The sequence below is a fragment of the Neovison vison genome, chromosome 2 (genome assembly GCF_020171115.1).
Source record: "Neovison vison isolate M4711 chromosome 2, ASM_NN_V1, whole genome shotgun sequence".
Lineage (NCBI taxonomy): Eukaryota > Metazoa > Chordata > Mammalia > Carnivora > Mustelidae > Neogale > Neogale vison.
Window position 1 is genome coordinate 43555927 of NC_058092.1, and position 22761 is coordinate 43578687.

General features: G+C 40.0%; 1 protein-coding gene across 2 annotated transcripts in view; it reads right to left on the minus strand.

Moving 5' to 3' along the window:
* Positions 1 to 12497: 12497 nt before the first annotated feature.
* NDC1 (NDC1 transmembrane nucleoporin) overlaps positions 12498 to 22761 on the minus strand; it is a 47075-nt gene continuing 36811 nt past the window's right edge. For both annotated transcript variants that reach the window (XM_044238275.1, XM_044238276.1), the window contains 2 exons: positions 15389 to 15549; positions 12498 to 12811 (listed from right to left, as the gene is read on the minus strand). In XM_044238275.1, coding sequence (XP_044094210.1) covers positions 12748 to 12811; positions 15389 to 15549 — 225 coding nt within the window. In that variant the 3' untranslated portion in view covers positions 12498 to 12747. The remainder of the gene's footprint in view (positions 12812 to 15388; positions 15550 to 22761) is intronic.

A 22761-nucleotide genomic window follows, 5' to 3' on the forward strand; every position in this document is an offset into this window, starting at 1 on the left:
TAATATAGGCACAGGGGTTATAAGGAGTAAGACATGATCCCCGAACCCCAGGAACTCCAAGGTCACAGTTTCCAAGGAGAGCTAGTAAACTTGAAATTATAATACATTACCACATATGCACTGAAAAGGCATAGAAGTGGTAAAGACTAATGATTAAATTCCCTTTCTAGCTTTCTGATGGTACTTTGCTCACTTATTTCAGTCTTTCTTCTCTTCTCTATGCACTTAAGGGTATAAATTTCCCTCTAAGCACGGCATTAGCTAGATCTTCTAAGTGTCAACGTGTATTTTCATGATCACCCAATTAAAATCATTTTCCCAGGGCACCTGGGTGGCTCAGTGGGTTAAGCCTCTGCCTTCAGCTCAGGTCATGATCTCAGGGTCCTGGGATCAAGCCCCATATCGGGCTCTCTGCTCAGCAGGGAGCCTGCTTCCCCCTCTCTCTCTGCCTGCCTCTCTGCCTACTTGTGATCTCTGTCTGTCAAATAAATAAATAAATAATAATTGCTCCTGATTATAAATAAATAAATAAATAAAATCATTTTCCCACCCATGTGGTTTCTTCTTTGACCTGGGGGCTATTTAAAGGTGTATTTCTTAATTCCCCAACGTGCAGAATATTCTAACACTCTTAACTGATCTCTACCTTGACTATCTTGTGGTCAGACATACTCTAAATGATTTTAATCCTTTGAGATCTGTTGAGACTTGCTTTATGGACCCACATCTGGCCCGATGTTCCATAGGTGCCTACTGGGTCAAGTTTGCTGATCGTGTCACTCAAATATTCTACAGCCTTCCTGACTTCTAAAATCTACTTATTCTACCAGTGGCTAAGAGAGGTACGTAGAAGACCTTACGATATGGCGGACTCATTTATTCCTCCTTGTAAGTGGCTCTGTCCTTTTTTGTGGATTTTTGAAAATTGAGGTATAAAATACAGAAACCTTACATATACAGTTCAATGAATGCTCATATGTATACGCCCACAGTCCAAATCAAGCTACAGAACATTTCCAGCACCTCAGATTTCCAAGTCAATATGCTACCCCTCTCCGTTACCACTATTCTGACTTAGGGTGAAAACATTTCCCCTGTTCTTGAAACACATACAAATGCAATCACAGTATATATCCCTTTGTGCCTGGCTTCTTTTGCTAAATACTATGTCTAAGAACTATGTCTATATTCACATTGTGTAACACGGCAATAGTTCATTCTTTGGATTGCTGTGTGAAATCGTATTGTGAAAGTATGGCATGTTTATCCATTCCACTACAGTGATGGGCATTTGAGTTTTCTCCAGTCTGGGCTACAGTGAAAAATCCTGCTACAAGCATCCTTAGTAAATGACTTTTGGTGGGGACGTGCTCTCATTTCTCTCGGGCATATACCAATTGGTGGAACGGATAGATTCTAGAGTAGGCCTTGGTTTCATTTTAGTGGTTCTTGCCCATTTCTTCACTTTCCAGCAATTCTATGGGAATATTAGTCGTTCCATATCCGCAACACCTGTCATTGTCAGACTTTGGAAGTGCTTCTGATAGGTGTGTAATGGGATGTCAGTGTTGTGTAAATTTTTATTTCCCTCATAACTAATGGCGCTGAGTATCTACCTCCTCTTTCTTATAAGACATTTGAATACCTTCTTTTATAATTACCTGCTGTACAGAAGCATTAAATCACTATACTGTGCACCTGAAACTAATACTAACACTGTCTGTTAACTAACTGAGATATAAATAACAACTTCATGGATAGGAAAAAAAGTGCCTCTTCATCTTTTTCCCATAATTTTGATTGAATTTACTTTGAGGCTGTTATGAGGTATATTAACATTTAGACCTGTATCTTTCTCATGAACTGAATCCTTTACTTTGAAGTGCCCCTCTTTATCTCTGGTAAGTATTTTAGCCTTAAAGTGGACTTTGTCAAAAATTAATAGAACTAGGGCGCCTGGGTGGCTCAGTCATTAAGTGTCTGCCTTCAGCTCAGGTCATGATCCCAGAGTTCTGGAATGGAGTCCTGCATGGAGCGCCCTGCTTAGTGGGGAGTCTGCTTCTCCCTTTGCCTGCTGTTCCCTCTGCTTGTCCGTGCGCTGTCAGATAAATGAAGTCTTTTTTTTTTTTTAATTGATACAACTAGGTGAGCTCCTTTTTTGTGTTTGCATGTTTATCTTTTCTTATCCTTTGTTGTTCAACATATCTATCTTTATGTTTTAAAGTGGCTCTTGTTAGCAGCAAACAGTTGAATTTTGTTTATTTAGTTTGATAATCTTTGTGTTTTTAGTCCATTTTCTATTTAATTCAATTAATGACATATTGGGTTTAAATCTACATCTTACTATGTACATTCTCTTTTTCCTGCCTAGTCTCGATTTTTTCCCCTCCTACTTACTTTTATATTATATAAAATAAGTACATATTTATATGTATTTTATATATGTATATATACATATAAATGTGTATTTATATATTATTGGTATTCCATGCTTTTCTTGCCTGAACTTGAAAATTTTACTATTGTTTCAGTGGCTACCCTGAAATTACAATTCACATCCTTTAATATACCAAAGTCTACTGCTGGCACTTTTGCTCTCTTTCCAATGTAAAGACATTAGAATATATTTTTTAAAGATTTCATTTATCTATCTATCTATCTATCTATCTATCTAAGATAGAGCAAAAGTGAGAGCACGCATGAGCTGGGGAAGGGGCAGAGAAAGAGGGAGAGGGAGAGAGAGAATCTCAAGCACATTGTGCATAACCATGGAGTCTGACGTAGGGCTTGATCTCACAACCCTGAGATCACAACCCTGAGCCAAAGCCAAGAACTGGATGCTTAACTGACTGAGTCACTCAGGCACCCTAGGATATTCTAACTCCCAAATAAATATTCTGATTTGTATGTTTTATTTACCCTTTTTATGTGTGCTTAATTTCTTCTGACTTGTCTTCCTTCTTCTCCCTGAAAAAAAACACCTTTATAAATTAAGTTCCTTTTATTTATTTATATTATTCATTTTAAGGTGGCTTCATGCCCAGTATGGAGCCCAACATGGGGCTTGAACCCACCACCCCGAGATCAAGACCTGAGCTGAGATGGAGTCAGACACTTAACTGAGCCACCCAGATGTCCCTAATAAGTTCATTTTAGTATGACCTGTTGAAATCTCTCAGCTTTTGTTCCTTCATTTTTATTGCAACATATTTATAGATTACTGCCAGGTATGGAATTCTAGGTTAGTGGATTTCTTTCAGCACTTTAAAATTTGCACTCCGTCGTCTTCCGTTGTTTTTGTTGAGAAGTTAGCTGCTGTTGCTCATTTGAAAGCCATTCCCACCCCCTGCCATCCCCCTGCTACTTTTAAGACTTTGTCTTTGGTTTTTAGCACTTTTACTACAACGTACCTCAATGTGTATTCTCTTTGTTTATATGCTTAGGGTTCAGAGAGCTTTTTATTTTTTTATTTTATTTTTTTTTAAAGATTTTATTTATTTATTTGACAGAAATCACAAGTAGATGGAGAGACAGGCAGAGAGAGAGAGAGGGAAGCAGGCTCCCCGCTTAGCAGAGAGCCCGATGCGGGACTCGATCCCAGGACCCTGAGATCATGACCTGAGCCAAAGGCAGCGGCTTAACCCACTGAGCCACCCAGGCGCCCCAGAGAGCTTTTTAAATCTGTGGCTTGATATTGGAAAATTTCAGAAAGTTCCTCTGCCATTAAAGGATCAAAACTGCTCTGCCCCATTAGATCCGTCTCTCCTTCCAGGGCTCCAATTACATCTGCAAAGTTTCTCATTGTATCATCTGTCTTAACCTGTCTTCTGTATTTTAATATTTTTTACTTTTCTGCTTTATTCTGAATAATTTCTTCTGCCTTTCAAGGCACTTTTTCCAGCTATATTTAATCTCAGGTAAAGCTACCCACTGACTTTTTAACCTTAGTTATTCTATTTTTCTGCTCTAGAATTTCTGTGGTGCTTTTTAAAGTTTCATATAGATAGATAAAGTTTTATATGCATGTGTGCTTTCTACTACATATGTAAGTAGTTTCTTTTTTTTTAAGATTTTATTTATTTATTTGACAGAGAGAAATCACAAGTAGATGGAGAGGCAGGCAGAGAGAGAGGAGGAAGCAGGCTCCCTGCCAAGCAGAGAGCCCGATGCGGGACTCGATCCCAGGACCCTGAGATCATGACTGAGCCGAAGGCAGCGGCTTAACCCACTGAGCCACCCAGGCGCCCCTGTAAGTAGTTTTTAATTCTTTCATTTTTAGGTCTTACTGAACATACTAATCATAATTATTTAAAAATTTCTGATTTGAACAGACATTTATCCAAAGAAGATATTTGGATGGCCAACAGACCCATGAAAAGATGCTCAATATCACTCGTCAGGGAAATACATGCCAAAATCACAATGAGACATCCCCTCACACCTGTCAGAAAGGCTAAAATCCAAAACAAAAGAAATCCAAAACAAGTCTTGGTGAGGATGTGGAGAAAAATGAACCCTTGTACACTATTGGTGGGAATGCAAACTGGTGCGGCCACTGTGGAAAACAGTATGGAGGTTCCTCAAAAAGTTAAAAAATAGGGTGCCTGTGGGCACCTGGGTGGCTCAGTTAAGTGTCTACCCTTGGCTCAGGTGATGGTCCCAGGGTCCTGGATCAAGTCCCGCATCAGGCTCCCTGTTCAGTGGGGAGTCTGCTTCTCCCTCTCCCTCTGCCCTTACCCCACTGCTTAGAGAGTGCTAAGTAAATAAACAAAATCTACTAAAAAAAAGTTAAAAACAGAACTACCCTACAATCCTGTAATCCCACTACTGGGTATTTACCCAAAGAATACAAGAACACTAATTCAAAGGGATACAGGCACCCCTACCTTTAGTGTAGCATTGTTTACAATAGCCAAATTATGGAAGCAGCCCATGTATCCATCCATAGATGAACAGATAAAGAAGATGGGGCATATATACACAGTGGAATACTACTTAGCCCTAAAAAAGAATGAAATCTTGCCATTCACTGCGACAGAGCTAGAGAATATAATGCTAAGTGAAATAAGTCAGTCAGAGAAAGTTAACTTACCATCTGATTTCACTCATATGGAATTCAAGAAACAAAAGAAATGGGCAAAGGAGAAGAGAGAAGAGCAAGCGAAACCAAGAATCACACTCTTAACTCCAGAGAACAAACTGGTTATCAGAGGAGAGGTGGGTAGAAGGATGGGTTAAATAGGTGGTAGGGATCAAGGGGGGCACTTTTGATGGGCACCAGGTGTCATATGGAAGTGCTGAATCACTAAAGTTGTACACCTGAAACTAATATTACACTGTAAGGAAACTATACTGGAATTAAAATAAAAACAATATACATAAATAATTCAATTTAATTAGTCTCTTAACTCTAATCTGAAGCCCCTGTGGGTCTATTCTATTGTCTCTTGCTTTTGTTGTTCTCATTCATATTGTCTTGTCTCTTCCTGTGCCTGGTTATTTTTAATTGTGTGCAGACACTGTATTTGAAAACTTGTTTGTAAAAATAATTGAAGCCTAGGATGTTGTTTTTCTCCACAGAGGATTTATGATAGTTTCTCCCGGAACCTAGAAACACTGGCAAACAGGGATTACCACAAATCAATTTAATGAGAATTCTAACTCAACTACAGTTCATTCACTCTATCTCCTCTTCACCCTTCCCTCCAGGGTGTAGACTTTTGGGGTCCCAACCGAAAGCAAGGGGACTTAACTCCCTCTTTTTAGGCCTTTGCAGGCCCAAATTGTGCCCCTACCTTGGGAGGCTCTGGTAACTGCCCCTACCCTCCTTTCTCTCCTAATAAACAAAGGTAAGCTTGCAGAAGCTATGTTGGCACTGTGTGACCTTTTCCCTCAAGCCTAATTAGACCCTTGAATACTTGACCCATTTGGGCTAATTTCTTTCAATGTGGAATATGGTTGGCCTTCAGAAATGGCCAGTCTCCATGATATGAACTCAGGAGCTAGAGGGCAGCTGGAGCGAGTGGTAGGCAGCCAGTAGACAGGCAGACAGAATAAAGCACTGAAGCAGAAAGAAGCAGAGAAGAACCATTTAGAGATCCTTAAAACTCTCCCGGTTCTTCATGGGACAGAAGCATATCTCTACTTGCGCTCACCAAGACTTTCCCCACACCCTTAGGATCAACTCCCCTTTTTACACTTATACTAAACTGAAGTGGGGTTTGTGTCCTTGCAGCTAAGGGCCACAATGTTAGGGAAGGACTGGTGTTTCATACATATATATTTAAGATTTATGTATTTGAGAGAGAGAGAGTGTGTGAGGAGGAGGGGCAGGGAGGAGAAAGAATTTCAAGCCCCAGACTCGGGGCGATCCCACGACCCTGAGATCACAGTCCAAGACAAAACTAAGAGTCAGATGCTTAACCAAGTGGGCCACCCAGCACCCCTAGTGTTTTATATTTTGTCAAGACTATAGAATACTAGGAGCGCCTGGGTGGCTCAGTGGGTTGAGGCCTCTGCCTTCGGCTTGGGTCATGGTCCCAGGGTTCTGGAATCGAGCCCCACGTTGGACTCTGCTTGGCGGGGAGCCTGCTTCTACCCCTCTCTCTCTGCCTGCCTCTCTGCCTACTTGTGGTCTCTGTCTGTCAAATAAATAAATAAAATCTTTTTAAAAAAATACTATAGGCTACTGTTACTATTAAGTTGAGAGACAAATCAAGAGTCGACATATCTTTGAAAGACTTTCAAGGTAAAGGCCTGTGATTTCGAGGCCACTTTCTAATGTTTTTCTGCCAGGGACATCCCACAGGTCTTCCAGAACTGCTTTACCACCAGGATCACTTGCAAGGCACAGTCAACCGTATCTGATAAGATATGTGCGTGTAGGTAGACTATGAGCAGTTGGAGGCAAGGCAGAGCCACACAGCTCCTGCAAAATAATGCAAGCAGTGAAGTGGGCTAGCACCAGGACACTGAGAAGATGCTGCATTTAGTGCCGAAAGGGTCCATAAAGGAGGTGGGCATGCATGCTATCAATAACTATTGCTTGGAATAGGCTAGGAGCAGAACAGGTGCTCAATCAACCACAGCAATAGCAAGACACATCAGTTGTGTAAATACAGTTCTTTGCAAACAAGGGTTGCCTCCATTTACTTCTCCCACAGAGGGTGGTGAACCCTCTGAGGACAAGGTCTATGACTTTGTACAATCAATGCCCATCACAGGGTCTGATATACAGTAGGCAGTGAGTGAATGCTGAATGAGTGACTGGAAGAATTAACAGCATTTTACAAGAACCGGTCTACAACACCTTGTCTTAAACTCCTGAGGCCATACGTTTCAGAATAAAGAACTTTTCAGATGTTAGAAAGGTAACAATGATGCATATTACATAACACCCTCATGGGGTCTGGGGCAGCACTTCATAGTCAAATACGCTATGACTATAAGCAGAGTCATATTACATGGAATAAATTAAATCTACAAATAGCCCCACATCCATTCAGATCAGGTTTTGCTGCCAAATACATTTTGTCACCAAACTTAATAAAAAAAGATGCTCTAGATTCCAGAATTATAAAGATGAAAAAAGTTTCTAAAAATGAAAACTCAAGGAAACCTAGAAAGGACCGCTAATTTTCACTTTTGTTTTTTTTGTTTTTTTGTTTTTTTTTAATTTAAAAGATTTTATTTATTTATTTGATAGAGATCACAAGTCGGCAGAGAGGCAGGCAGAGAGAGAGAGAGAAGGAAGCAGACTCTCACTGAGCAGAGAGCCCGATGCGGGGCTTGATCCCAGGACCCTGAGATCATGACCTGCACTGAAAGCAGAGGCTTAACCCTCTGAGCCACCCAGGTACCCCCTAATTTTCACTTTTGTATTGGGAAACTATGGTTAGCGGCACTCAGAGCCTATATGAGTTCACAGGTAAGTTTAGCTGCTGATTAGACCTGGTTAAAGAAAATGAAAGGTCAGGGGGCGCCTGGGTGGTTCAGTCAGTTAAGCAGCTGCCTTTGGCTCAGGTCATGATTTCAGGATCCTGGGATCCATGGGGAGTCTGTTTCTCCCCCTCTCTCTGCCCTTCCACCTGCTTGTTTTTCTCTCTCAAAATAAAAAAATCTTAAAAAAAAAGGGGGGGGCGGTTAGAGGGAGGGCTCCTGGGTGGCTCAGTGTGTTAAGCCTCTGCCTTCAGCTCAGGTCATGATCCCAGGGTCCTGGGAAGGAGCCCCGCATCAGGCTCTCTGCTCAGCAGGAAGCCTGCTTCCTCCTCTCTCTCTGCCTGCCTCTCTGCGTACTTATGATCTCTGTCTGTCAAATAAATAAATAAAATCTTAAAAAAAAAAAAGGGGGTCAGAAGGAACTATCCAGAATAAAGCTTAGAAAGTCAAAATTATTAAAACAGAGAGACAAGACGCAGACAAGACTGGAAGGAGAGGGAGTTCATAGTCTACAAGAGGACACGAATTTGTAATCGGTTAAGGTCCAAAGAGGGATGACAAAGCACTGAAAAAAAAACACATGGAAATCTATGTGAGAGGATCTGGAAAGGCTAAGCTCATTGTGAAGGATGGGAAGCATGCCAAGACAGACATTCAGGCAAGGGAACATGAGCACAAGCACATAAAGGCATGGCAGGGCGACTCATGATCTATCACCTGCTCCGATTTCAAGGTAGGTCTATGAAACCTGACTATTTCTCAGCATTCCAACCTTACCTATGGGGTCTAACCATATTCAAGCTTTCCAATAAGTGCATCAGATGGCAGAAGTCTACCCTAGAGCAAAGGATAGTTCATGTGCTTCAGACACTCATCTGAGAGCCCCATGTGAAAGAGAAAATCCACCTGAGCTGCAGTGCAGTCTCCTAACTTGCAGCATTAGCCACCTGGCACTTGCTGGAAATACAAACTCTTGGGTCCACCCCAAACCTACTGAATCCGAAACTCTGGAGGTGGGGCCCAGCAATCGGTGTTAATAAACTTCCCCAAGGTTCTGAAGCATGCTAAGTTTTGATTAACTCCCGATCTAAAGTACACCTTTCTCCCAGTACAATTCAGACCACTGCTTAGAATTTGTTACAAACATCTCTTGGGAAGCAGTCCAGACCTCCTGAAGCCACTGCGCTGCAGGGGAGCCCAGCCTCCACAGCTCCAACAGGCACTCCCTGTGAATCTCGTGTGTCTGATTCCAAGTTTCCAATGTCACTGCATTAGATTATCAACTCCTCAAGGGCAAGAACTGTCTTGTTCACAGTTGAGTTTCTTTCTAATAGTGGGGTGATAACAGACACTCAGTGACTGTTTTTAAATGATTAGCTAGCTCTGGGTCAACAGACACATTATTACAGCAATGTCAAGGTACCATGACTGGGAACTACGGGGGTATGTGCTTATCTGACTTTGTCTTATTTCCCTTAACGCAAAAAAAAGTTCAGCTTATTTTAAAATGGTGGTCAGCAGCTTGTTAAGAATAACTGGATTGCTGGGGTGCCTGGGTGGCTCAGTGGGTTAAGCCTCTGCCTTCGGCTCAGGTCATGATCTCAGGGTCCTGGGATCAAGCCCCACATCAGGCTCTCTGCTCGGTGGGGGGCCTGCTTCTCCCTCTCTCTCTGCCTGCCTCTCTACTTGTGCCTGCTCTATCAAATAAATAAAAGAAATCTTAAAAAAAAATAGGTGGATTGTTAACTGTGGAATTAAAGCTATTTTGTTTTAAGCTCTTTGGTTTTAAAGAGGACTATAGGTTGGGAGAGCAAAAAAGGGAGTTGAGGGCCTTCGTGCAACACCTCAGCTACGTTGAGGTGAAGTTCAGGCTAATTAGAGTAAAGCTGATAGACATAACTGTTAGCCTGGGGGAATATGATCCACTCAGAAACACTACTCCGGCCCGAAAAGTGATGGCTTTCAGCACCGCATCCTTTGTTTAGATTTGGAAGAAAGAGACCCTCAGAATTCAGGCTCCTTAGTTCTTACTGAACACAGGTCACCCACCAAATCAGTTCAGTTAGAGGCAAGAGCTCCACATTTCTCAAGAAGTTAAACCTTTTCAAGTTTTATAACCAACTGAGACTGAACTGAAATGGCTCAAGAAACACACACACTCCAGAAATTAAATAATTGAACTCGAGGATACACGTATTTTAAGTAATAGTCCCGTTCAGAAAAACTGTCAATTTATTTTTCTACCCAATTCAGTGTCAGTGATATACAAAAATATAAACAAATTACCATATTTACAGGAAGATATACAAAACAATCACCAAGGAACAAATCCGGCAAAGTGTCAAACTGTTGCTTATCCACAGCCACTCAACTGTACGTGGTTTATTGTAGGACAGTTGCCCAGTTCCCCGGGAAAGATGCTATGTGAATTCATACCTTCCATAAGCTCAAGCAAACACTACAAGAGCTGACAGAACCATGCTTAGCACGGACAGTCACAGAAAAGCTTTTAAAGAACATGCTCTAATTTTCAGGCCAATGTTATAGCATCAGCGGGCTCACAGGCAGGATGTGGCTTCATCAAAGGAAATGCTTCCCTCCTCTTGGCCTTCCTAAGATCCTCTTCCTTGTATACAGGAGAAGCTCTCTTCGGTAACAGGTGATTGAGCAAAACCCTACCCAGCAGATGGTGTGTAGATTATCAACACAATGGGGAAAAGGAACAGACTCTCTTCTCAACTAAATACAATCCAGATTTGGGGAGGTAATTTCCAAATCTCCAGCAGGCGGACATTATGTGACTTGCATTTTGTACACAGCACATTCCCTTGAGAGAAAATAGGATTGAGCACCTCAGAAGTGTTCCGATTGCTCATCAAATATATCTTTTCCCAAAGTATATGGGGAATGCAAAACCCTAAACTGAGCCAGATATTAAAGGAATCATCCCATCGTCACTCTCAGGAATCCAATGGGTCACATAGCACAATTCTTCTTTATTGGAAGCAGAAGGTTAAGAGTCCTTTTCTCCCAAAATGCCTCAGCCAGGGGCAGCACAAAGAGTGGAACACAAAAAGCTCAACAACATGGAACGCAACAGTTTTCAGCCAACCTCGCCACAATCTTCTGATCATCTCCAAGACACTACCACATTCAAAATTCAAGTTCATATTCAAAAAAGAGAGCACTCTACTTCAGATGACAAGAAAGAGAAAGAGGGAGAGAAAGAGAAGGAGGGAGGAAGAAAGAGAAGGAGAGAGAGAAAGAAAGAGGGGGGGAAGGAAGAAAGAAAGAAAGCAAGAGAGAGGGAGAGAGGGAGGAAGAAGAGAAAGCAGAGAAAGAAACAAAGGAACGGCAATTAGCCCAACTACTCCAAATGCCGGACAACCGGGGAACTGCCTCCTGAAGACACTCAAGGCCAGCAGGATTCATTTATAATTTGGCATGTGCTGGCTGAAGGGGCAACAAACAAAAAGAATAAAGATATAATGCATCAAGTAATCAGACAAATGGTAGACATACATACCACATTAAAGATTCATATACAATACTGTGCTGATTTTAAAGAAGAAATTGGGGGAGAGGGGAGGGAACAGACAATAGGAAAAGAATTACAAGGGAGCGTTTCAGCCCAATGCCAGTCCAGTGAATACTTACCAGTGGGACTTCCTATCTTTCATCTCCAAAGAAGTTGATCTAGTCAATTATAAAATTACCTTCTCACTTTTGGGACATACAACATACTCCCAAGTACAGTAAGCCCTCCGACATTTTGGTTTCACTCGCTATTTGATGACTAAGTTGTTTCTGGTTGTAAAGATTTTCCCAATATATTTTTATTAACCAGTTAACACAGTAAAGGCTGCTCCCTCTGTGAGGCCAAGCAAGCTTCACCAAATAATTTGATCTAATGAAGATGAAGGGTGGGGGCTGGGGGGATGGAGAGGAAAAAGGGAAAGTTTCCTGGTTTTAGTTGCAAAACTTCTTCTCTCACTTGAAAACCTCTGCAATCACTTAATGTTTTGCTCCAGAAAAAGAAAGCAAAACTACTTGGGAAAATACCCATATACTTATTGTTTACTAGCATGATACAAAACAAATTCATAGCTGTCAGTCAATCGTCTTTTGAAAACCAAATGTGAATGTTTAATCTTGTAACTTAAGAACTGAATTTTCCCACATTCCTTTATATAGAGTTAGCATCTGTAAATTGAGATCTTTTTTGGACAATCATGCAAATTTAATTTGTCCCTGGAAAGAAAAACACAACCTACCAGATTAACAAAATATGTCCTTTAAACAATAATTTTTCTGCGAATTTTTCTGCACTGTTACCACTTTTATCCTTCAGTAAACAGAAACTACTTTTAAAAGGCTTATGGATTTCAAGTGTACAGAGAGTTAAAACTCTCAGCACAGTTAGGAAGATTGAATCAAGTCAACCTATTTTACCTTCTGAGCGGGCTCTACTCAGTTCAAAAGTAAATTCTAAAAATTTTCCAGCTATTATTATTAAGCTAGAGAAGCTAGAGACATTTTTACTGCCATCGAGGCTTCTGTAAAATTGAATAAAGATTTTATTATACCACACACACAAAAAGCAATCGGTACAGAAAAGGCAGTTTTCGGTTATTCTGTTGAGAATTTCTTTCCATGATTTCTCCCATTAAAGTATAGTTTTCAAAGCAACCACCACGACAAAGGAAGCATCTAATTAGTCCATTTTCTTCTGATCCAAGAATGCTGAACATTTACTGTCCCATCTGTAGCTGTATCAGCAGTGTAATGAACACAGTTTATATTACTGAGCTATTCTTTGAACTCCAAGAACTGTTGAAGTCTTTTCTGATGTTCTGCAGATGCTTGCACAGCACTAAATGAAACATAAATTCAAAGCATAAGCTTTATTTTACATTAAGCATATTAAGTGAACCACAGAGCACAGAGTCAATATTTTTCAAAACAATTAAAAACAAATAGAAATCTTCACTTATTGAGTACTTCTGAGAAAGCTGGATGAAAACCCTCCTTAATCTAATGAGGAGGAGGGCTTGCATTCAGTAACGGCATGCTTCTACCTTCTAAAAGACCAAAGCAAATTAAGACTGACAAGGGAAAGCATCGATTTGAACCTGCTCTGCTGTGGAACCTGCTGTGCAGAGTTCCAGGCCTGGCAGCAGATTTTCTGGATTTTATTATTTTATTTAAACCAGATTCCAACATTATCTTTGAGTTGTGGAGTATTTGAATTGCCTTTAATATAAAATCCTTTAAACTAAAATGTTTGGTTAAAACACAATGGACTCCACTAATCGTTTTCAAAGGTAACAGCTTGGTGGTTTAGATTTAGTTCTCCCTTTGAACGTAGTCGTGTCTCAGATGGGGAAATGGAGTTCTCTCCCCACACTCGCCCCCACTAACGTACACTACCTTGATGAAATTAGAGCAAATATATCCCAAAACTAGTATATAACTTCCTTTTAAACTTTTGGGCAAAAACCGAATACAGTGAAAGATTCTCGTTTTCTGGCTGTTGAAGATGTATTATTAAATGATAAAATTCCAGATTACAGAAAGTCACCACTTTTAAAAGTGCCCCCAAAAAGTCTTATAGTAATTTCACTACAAATCATCCCCAATTGCCTTACAAATACACATCTCTGCTAGATTCAACCTTGCAGCTGCCTCCCATTGAACCATTTCAAGTACTTTACTGTGTGGACTGGTGAAGCCGGATGACACACCTCTTCCACAGGAGGGTCAACAAAGGTAAACAGACCTTTGTGAAAAGGCCAGAGGTCAAGGAGACAACACCACCTAGTAGTATAGTACAGACACCAGTGGACAGGCTCTGGGGTCAGAAGGATTTGAGTCTGAATTCTGATTCTGCATAATCATTGGGAAGCTAAACCATGTTTTAACTCCACATCTTTTTTTCCCACCATACCGTTCTGTCCTAGACGTACAAAATAGTCTCTGCTGACCTCATCAAATTTAAAACATGGCTCTTCCATGTTTTAGAGAAAAGAAACAAAAGCAGAATTTCATCCTCCTAATTTTTTTTATCAGTCATCTATCCCCCTTTTGTATCTAAAACTCTCTGCGCCCCCTCTCCCTGTTCTCACTCGATCATCAGTACACATATCCCAGGTTCCACAGCCATCCAGCATCCCCCACCTGACATCTTAGAGGCAGTCCTGGGCACAGGAAGAAAAAGAGGTGTTTTAAGAGTAGGAAGATCGGATTTCAGGTTCCCGTTCTAACACCAACTAGATGGGGCTATTAGGCAAGTCCTTCACCTTCTTGAGCCTGTCTCTGCATCTGTGCACTTCACAGACTCTTTAAGGAAATGAAACGAACATGGATAAAGTGCTCAGTTGTATTGTCCAGAACAGTGCTGTCCCAATAAACTTCCTGTAATGACAAAAATGTTCTAGACCTGAGCTGTCCAGTACGGCAGCCACAAGCCATATGTAGTTATGGAGGACTTAAAATATGGCCAGTGTGACTGACCCACTGACTTTTTAATTTAAATTTAAACTGCCATATGCAGCTATCATATTGGAGAACATAGATCTAGAAGACACTCAATAAAATTTTGTCTGTTTTTAAACAAGTGAATAAAACCTTTCAGGGCTCTTTACATTCCCACACAGAACCAAGTGTTCCATAAAAACCTACTATTTCTGCTGTGTATTACGGAAGTAAAAGGAAATATCCTGCTGTTTCTAAAATCAGGCAGTTTGAGGAAGCTCTGAACTATTTATTGATAGTTCTGCATACAGGAAAAGCAATCTCTTGTGTCTTCTAAAGTTCATTTATAATTGTGATCAACACAGTTAATAAACTTGTATCCCTTATCCTGCCTAACTAGATTGTTTCATGAGAAGAAAGGAGTAAACATCAATGAAACTAAATATAAACAGGTCTGGCATTTGTGGTTTTCTCTCCGGTTCCGTTTCCGAAGGTGTTATGATCTGTCACTATTTTTCCAGTATGATTCACAAAGCACCAAGGATTCGTTTATGGAACACTCTGCTCACCCCAAGTCTTAACTAGCTAACCAAGATGTAATATCAGAAGTATTTTTAATATGCTTTTCTGTAAAGGTACTCCATTTTTTGCCTTTTTTCTCGCATAAGGATGTTTTGGTAATTTAAAAAAATTATATAATTCATAATTATATAGAATATAATGAAATTACATTTACTGCTTTTATTAATTTTCTATATCCTTTTTTGTCTGTATGAAAGAAGGCCCCAAAGCTTGTATGACAGGCCCAATTTTAAAATATAAATATTACTAAATCCAAACTGTTAATTCCCAGTAGGAATCATGAAAGCCCCAAAAGAACATGTTCAACATGTGAGCCTTTATAATTCTCGCATCTCTTTCTCAAGGGAACTCCCGAAAGTGGATTCTTATCATGGATTAAAACAGGTAAACTTACTTCAGATGTTCACCAAATGTAGTAGTTATTCGATAGATGGCAGTTTTTAGTGATGCTCTAAATGCAAATCTTAATGTTTTATAAGAAGTGTCCACAAGACTTCCGGAAATCCGAGGCGGTTTACTGGAAGCGTGAGGAAGCTTGAAGTACTTGTCCACTGCCTAGATCAAAAAAGAAAGAAAGAAAATAGTTCAGAATATCAAGGAAGCCATATTAGTCCAAAGGATTAAGGAGATTTTATTTAAAATAGATGGACAGAGATACACACATCATACAGACATACTAGACGACATTTATTCTGGATCACAATCAGAAGTTGGGTGGGGGGAGCAAAAAAAGAACAGTCTGAGATACAACACAATGGAGGTTCAGCCCCAACAGCAGTTCGCAGAGAAAAGTCCAGACCCGTCCTCTAAAAAGGAGCTATACTCCAATGGCCTTGAAAAAGCAAAGCTGGGAAGTGAAACACAGATATCCTACTCCGCTTCCGGTGTGTGACCACTAAGAATACTTCTATTATAGATCTCAGTAAAAAGAGAGATAAGACCAAAACTATACGTAAATCAAGTTATTTACTAAACTAGCTTATTTTCCTTTTCATTTCTAGATGATAAAGCATCTATGAACAAGAACAGGTGGGGGAGAACTGACTTTATTTGTCCTTGATAAAGAGATTTAAGTATATCTTTTAAAGGTCCAAGGTAAACAATATAATTTTTATATAACTACACTTAAAAAAAGGAAAACTGAAGAAACAAAAGTTTAAGTGGATTAATCTAGTATAGCAAGATCATTTCTACAAGAAGAAATAATAGTAAAAGCCTATTCTTTATACTTATGGATATAACCACCAAAAGAACTAAAAACAGTTAAAATGATTTCTGCCATGAAGTTTTTTTTGTTTGTTTGTGTTTGTTTGTTTTTAAACTCATTTGACAGAGAAAGAGACACAGCAAGAGGGAACAGAAGCAGGGGGAATGAGGGAGAAGTAGGCTTCCCACCGAGCAGGGAGCCCGATGCAGGGCTCGATCCCAGGACCCTGTGATCATGACCTGAGCTGAAGGCAGACCCTTAATGACTGAGCCACCCAGGCACCCCTGCCATCAAGTTTTTAGTTTCAAGAACACTTTTGTATCATCTGAGTGATCCTGTTTATTTTAGCATCCTAGTTTTGTTTTAAGGATGCAACATCTTCTATTTCTGAGGATTTTGATGATTTTTGTTGTTTTGGTTTTTTGATTTTGGTTCTTTCTTCCCTTCCCTTGCTTCTTTGGTCTCTATCTTCTGCGTTAGAGATTCTACTCAGAAATCTAGTGATCCCTGGCTCGAGACTGAGGGTGGGACCTCTTAAAAAAGCTGACCGAAGGCTGAGTACACAGAGATTACCAACAACAGGCTTCACAACAGGTGATCTGCATGGGTTTTTTTTTTAGGGTGGGTGCCCAGCTCAGTCAACTTTTTCTTCTTGGATTAGTCAGAGTTCCCAGAGAAGAGTTTTCCAGTACACTGTCTGGAGGGCCTGTGCTCAGGTTTTGTACACCCTTATGCTTTTCAAACAAGACCCACAACTGTGTCTTTGTTGTTATCTACTCACAATGCTGCCAGACCAGAGCCCCCGGTGTTCTACCCTCTCTGAAGGATAAACCTCAACTGCTGGAGGGAGAAGCACCAGCAGCAGAGAACCTAGGGATCTAAACGATTTTCAAACAGCTCTCAGCTATCCTTACTCTGGTACCTGTCCCTTCACCCTTGGTTCCAGAGGCACTTGGTGCCTGTCCCACTACTGACTTCAGATTTGCCTCTGAGATCTGTTAAGTTAGTTATCTCAACCATCTGCTCTCCAGCTTTGAAGACTCTGTTGCTGTTGTCTCCTCTCCTGTTTATGGATTTATGTGTTTTTAAAAGTCCTTTTACTGTAGTTTAGCAGAGCTTTGCGGGGAAGGAACAAGATTTAATGCGTGTATTCAGTTTGCAATGACAAGTTCAAGTCCAATTATTTATTCTTTCAGTAGTAACTTATAAGAGTATTTCCCAAGACTGGGACATATTTGAGATCATCTTGGGCAGTATGGGAGGTGGTATTTAGTGACACACTTAGGCAACATTAGATAACACTGAATCATAATGGATAAAGTTATTTCCTTTTCAATTTTCTTGTAAACTTTCTGATAAACCCTCATCAGACAAGGAAAAATAGTCATCATCATTTACCACCTGGGTCCAATAGATCATTTTTATAATTTAAGGTTATCTTATAAAAAATTTACCAGAAGAATGATACCATCAAAATGCAATATTTTAAAAAGCTTTTGACAGGGGTGCCTGAGTGGCTCAGTGGGTTAAAGCCTCTGCTTTCGGCTCAGGTCATGATCTCAGGGTCCTGGGATCAAGCCCTGCATCGGGCTCTCTGCTCCTCAGGGAGCCTGCTTCCCCCTCTCTCTGCCTGCCTCTCTACCTACTTGTCACCTCTATCTGTCAAATAAATAAATAAAATCTTTTTTAAGAATTTAAATAAAAAAGAAATAAAAACTTTTGACAGCTCATAATTTTGTTGAAGAAAGACTAGCCATTTTCCTTGCACCATAACTGGAAAACTTTTCATCCTTAGGTTTATAAAGAAAAATTCAATGACCAATCCAGTGAGTTTTTTCATTTCAATATCATTTATTTCCTTCCAATTACCTTTGTATACACCTTTGTATACCTTTAGCACTTATCCACTTATAAACCGTATAAAGTAAATTTTGGTGTAACATATCACAGAAAATGAAACAATACTATCACATGTACTTTTGACCAAGTAGGATGATTCACAGCTTCTTATTATAAAATATTGTCAGACAAGTCTTTCCTCTCGAATGACTTACTGGATGGGAATATTTCCTTTTTCTCCTAAAAAATACATTGTTCTGTCATTTATACTGGAGTTTGAAGAAATATACCTAGAATATTATCATCTGAAGATTCATAGTCTGAAATTCCTCTTACATGATCACCATTAAAATCTAAAGCAGTGGGACGCCTGGGTGGCGCAGTTGGTTAAACGACTGCCTCCGGCTCAGGGCGTGATCCTGGAGTCCCGGGATCGAGTCCCACATCAGGCTCCCAGCTCCATGGGGAGTCTGCTTCTCCCTCTGACCTTCTCCTCGCTCATGCTCTCTCTCACTGTCTCTCTCTCTCAAATAAATAAAATAAAATCTTAAAAAAAAAAAAAAAAAATCTAAAGCAGTACTATCCAGTATAGTAGCCACTGAGATACATGTAGCTACTAAGCACTTGAAATGTGGCAGCTCTCAACTGAGATATGCTTTTAAGTGAAAAATACATATCAAACCTTGAAGACTTAGTGTTAAAAAATATGTAGATTATCTCATTAGTAATTGTGTATTGATTACATGATAAAATTAAAATACTGTAGATTTACTGAGTTAAATAAAATATATCATTAAAATTAACCTCATCTGTATTTTTTTTTAAAGATTTTATTTACTTATTTGAGAGAGAGAGGGAATGGGAAAGGCAAGGGGAGTGGGAAAGGGAGAAGCAGGCTTCCTGCTGAGCAGGGAGCCCCATGCGGGGCTCGATCCCAGGACTCTGGGATCATGACCTGAGCTGAAGGCAGACGCCTAACGACTGAGCCACGCAGGTGCCCTCATCTGTATTTTTTTAATGTAACTCCTAGAAAAATGTAAAGTTACACAAATGTATTGCATTATATTTTGATTTGACAGGGCTGTCTAGAGTTCTATTTGCATTCATATTCTGATTTACCTAAATAATTACTGAACATACTGGCAATTGTCTTCCCATTACCAGTGTGAACAAAACATTTTAAAATTCTGAATTAGCAACCATATTCAATGAAAGCTTAAAATTTAAAAAAAAACTATAAAAATGTGTATCTAGGCCTTTTCTTGAAAGATGATGTAATACTATGTGATTTCATCATTCTCCTGTTTTCTCGTTGGTCTTTTTACCACAGTTGGAAATAACTGATGAGTAATGATGAAATAATCTCCTAGGATGATCAAAGAGTAAACTGTTCCAAGATACTGGAAATGGAAAATCACTAAGATTCCAAAATACATCTTAGATTTTAAAAGGGTCCTAAGGGTAAATGCAAAAAAATGAATTTTATTGAATTGTTTCATCTCTTTGTTCAAAAGACCTCTAAGAATAAAAGTCATAAGAGGGGTGCCTGGGTGGCTCAGTGGGTTAAAGCCTCTGCCTTCGGCTCAGGTCATGATCCCAGGGTCCTGGGATCGAGCCCCTCTCTGCTTAGCGGAGAGCCTGCTTCCCCTCTCTCTCTGCCTGCCTCTCTGCCTGCCTCTTTGCCTACTTGTGATCGCTCTGTCAAAAAAATAAATAAAATCTTAAAAAAAAAAAAAGTCATAAGATATCAGCTCCTACAAATAGTTAGAACAGCTCAAACAAGAAATGCAAAAAAATTAGTAAGGAACAACAGACCCTAAGGATACAGAGTTAAATGAGGAAGAAAAAGTCTGAGTCTGGAGCTGGTATGTCCACAACGCATCTTTCATCCTCCTTAATCTCCTTTTATGACAAAGGATAAACAGGTTTCAGGTTCAGGGACTTCAGCAAACAGCAGTATCAACTAGCTAGAGCTTTCACTTACTGTCTTTTCTCACTTTGTCTTATCCTTAATAATGAAATCCAAAAAAGTCCTGAAAACAAAATCTTCTGTACTGTTTTGGTGGCAAAAGCTGACCTGACCTCATCGAGCAGTAAAGCCTGACCTGAGCTGACACAGGCTGTTTAGTCTTTATTTCACTTAATTTCACTTACTATGAATACTCAGATATTTCACTGGTGAAAATATTAATGTATCTGATTAAAGGGACTCTACCCCAGATTCCAGTAGGAGTATTATGTAATACATAGTATATATACAATGTTATATTCTTAAAATTTTTTAAATCTGAATTTTGAAATATTTCCTAGGGTATGAGATAAGGAACAGTACACCTATATTCTATTTGTAGCAACTCAAGTTAGTTGTCCTTTTACAAAAGTGATGTCACTGGGATCTCAAATACCTAGTTAAGGATTATCCCAAATAATTAAAAGGGTAAATGGTGAGTACAGTATACCACTGAACAATACACTCCTCAGGAAAAGTTAAAAATTCCAAGAAGGCCTTAACTTAGCCCTTACAGAAGCCTAAAAAAGGGCTATCTTATGAAAATGGGCACTTTGGGCCCATTTGGGATTTTTTTTTTTTTTTAAAGATTTTTTATTTATTTGTCAGAGAGGGAGAGAGAGCACAGGCAGACAGAATGGCAGGCAGAGGCAGAGGGAGAAGCAGGCTCCCTGCTGAGCAAGGAGCCCGATGTGGGACTCGATCCCAGGACGCTGGGATCATGACCTGAGCCGAAGGCAGCTGCCCAACCAACTGAGCCACCCAGGCGTCCCCCCATTTGGATTTATATGCAGTACTAAATACGCAAAAGCCAAATGAAGATAAAACCCCAGTTGCTATCCTTTGAGTATTTATCTGTCAGTGTCATTAACAAATGTCCACTGTACAGAGCCTTCAAAGTTCCTGGTCTCAAGGATTCTACTTATAACCCAGTTAAAACAACGGTTTATTCCACTAAAGCCAGAATCCCAAACAATTGGCAAGGATAACAGCTTTGTTATGGAATTTCCTTAATGGAAATCATGACTGCAGAGCAGAGTTTCTCAATCTCAGTACTACTGACATTTCGGACTGGGTGATTCTCTGTTGTGGCAGCTGCTCTGCACATTACAGGCCATTTAGCAGCATCCATGGTCTCCACACAACAGATGCCAGTAGCCCTCCCCTTTCTCTGTGCCCATCACAATGTCTCCAGACATTGCCCAAAGTCTCCTGGGAAGCAAAACCACCCCTAGCAAGAACCACAGCTACAAAATAATAAAAATATTAGATAACGATGCTGATAGCTACATTTACTGATTGCGGTTACTGTGTGCCAGAAACTGAGTTAACTGCTTTATGTATGTAATTTCATTTAAATAATAAAATAGTTTGCTAACAAAGCCATCATGCGAACATCACAACCATTTCATTTAATGAGATGTTTTTATAATATTAGCATCTGTTATGTATTGCATACCTCTCTTAGATTCTCTGATCATCCTGCATTTCTGTACGTTGTGGTACTTATTATAATTGTAGTTAATTATTCCTTTTTGTCAATAATCTGTTTTATACTCTGTAAGCTCCTAAAGGGCAGGAACCAGGTCTGTCTTTTTCTATTCTGTATCTTAGCACATGGTAACCATTAGATAATTGCCAGGCAGTTGATAACTTGGCCAGATACCACTCCAGGCTTTTTATAGATATTATCTCTAACCTTCATAATAACCCTGCAAGGTGCTACATTTTAAAGATGAAGACACAAAAGGGTACCTGGGTGGCTCAGTGGGTTAAAGCCTCTGCCTTCAGGTCAGGTCATGGTCCCAGGGTCCTGGGATCCTGGACCCCATCGGGCTCTCTGCTCAGCGGGGAGCCTGCTTCCCTTTCTGTCTCTCTGTCTGCCTCTCTGCCTGCTTATGATCTCTGTCAAATAAATAAATAAAATCTTTAAAGATGAAGACACTGATCTAAAAGATATTTCATAAGTTACCCTTGGTTACTAAGAAAGTACTGGAGGCTGGACTTGAACTGGGAAGCTGCTTGACAGTGTCTCTTGGAATGCTTGCTTACAGTATTTTTTTTACTTAAATTTAAATTTGTTCACTAACATACAGTATAATATTGGTTTCCGGAGTAGATGTTAGTGGTTCATTGCTTACATTCAACACCCAGTGCTCAAGTTTGCTTACAGTACTGACTGTAATACTTTTTTTAAATCTTGAAAGACCTTTTCTCCTGTACACTTTAAGAACAGTGTTGGGAAGCCTGGGTGGCTCAGTTGGTTAAGCGGCTGCCTTTGGCCCAGGTCATGATCCTAGCATCCTAGGATCGAGTCCCACATCAGGCTCCTTGCTCAGCAGGGGGCCTGCTTCTCCCTCTGCCTCTGTCTGCCATTCTGTCTGCCTGTGCCCTCTCTCCCTCTCTCTCTCTCTGACAAATAAATAAAATCTTAAAAAAAAAAAAAAAAAAAAAGAACAGTGTCGTACAACATGGTAATAATAACAAAGTAATAAAACCTTATATTTGCTGGGCACTTAATATGGGACAGGTACCTTGGGTGCTTTACAGAGATGATCTCATTGAGAATTCACATCCCTGTTGTCAGGGATGAGGTAAGTACTGTTATCACTCCCTCCAATTTCCAAATACAAATGCTGACATTTAGAGATTCCTGTATTTATTGGTTATATAACATACTCCCCCCCCCATTTTATAATTTCTGAGTTGGAGC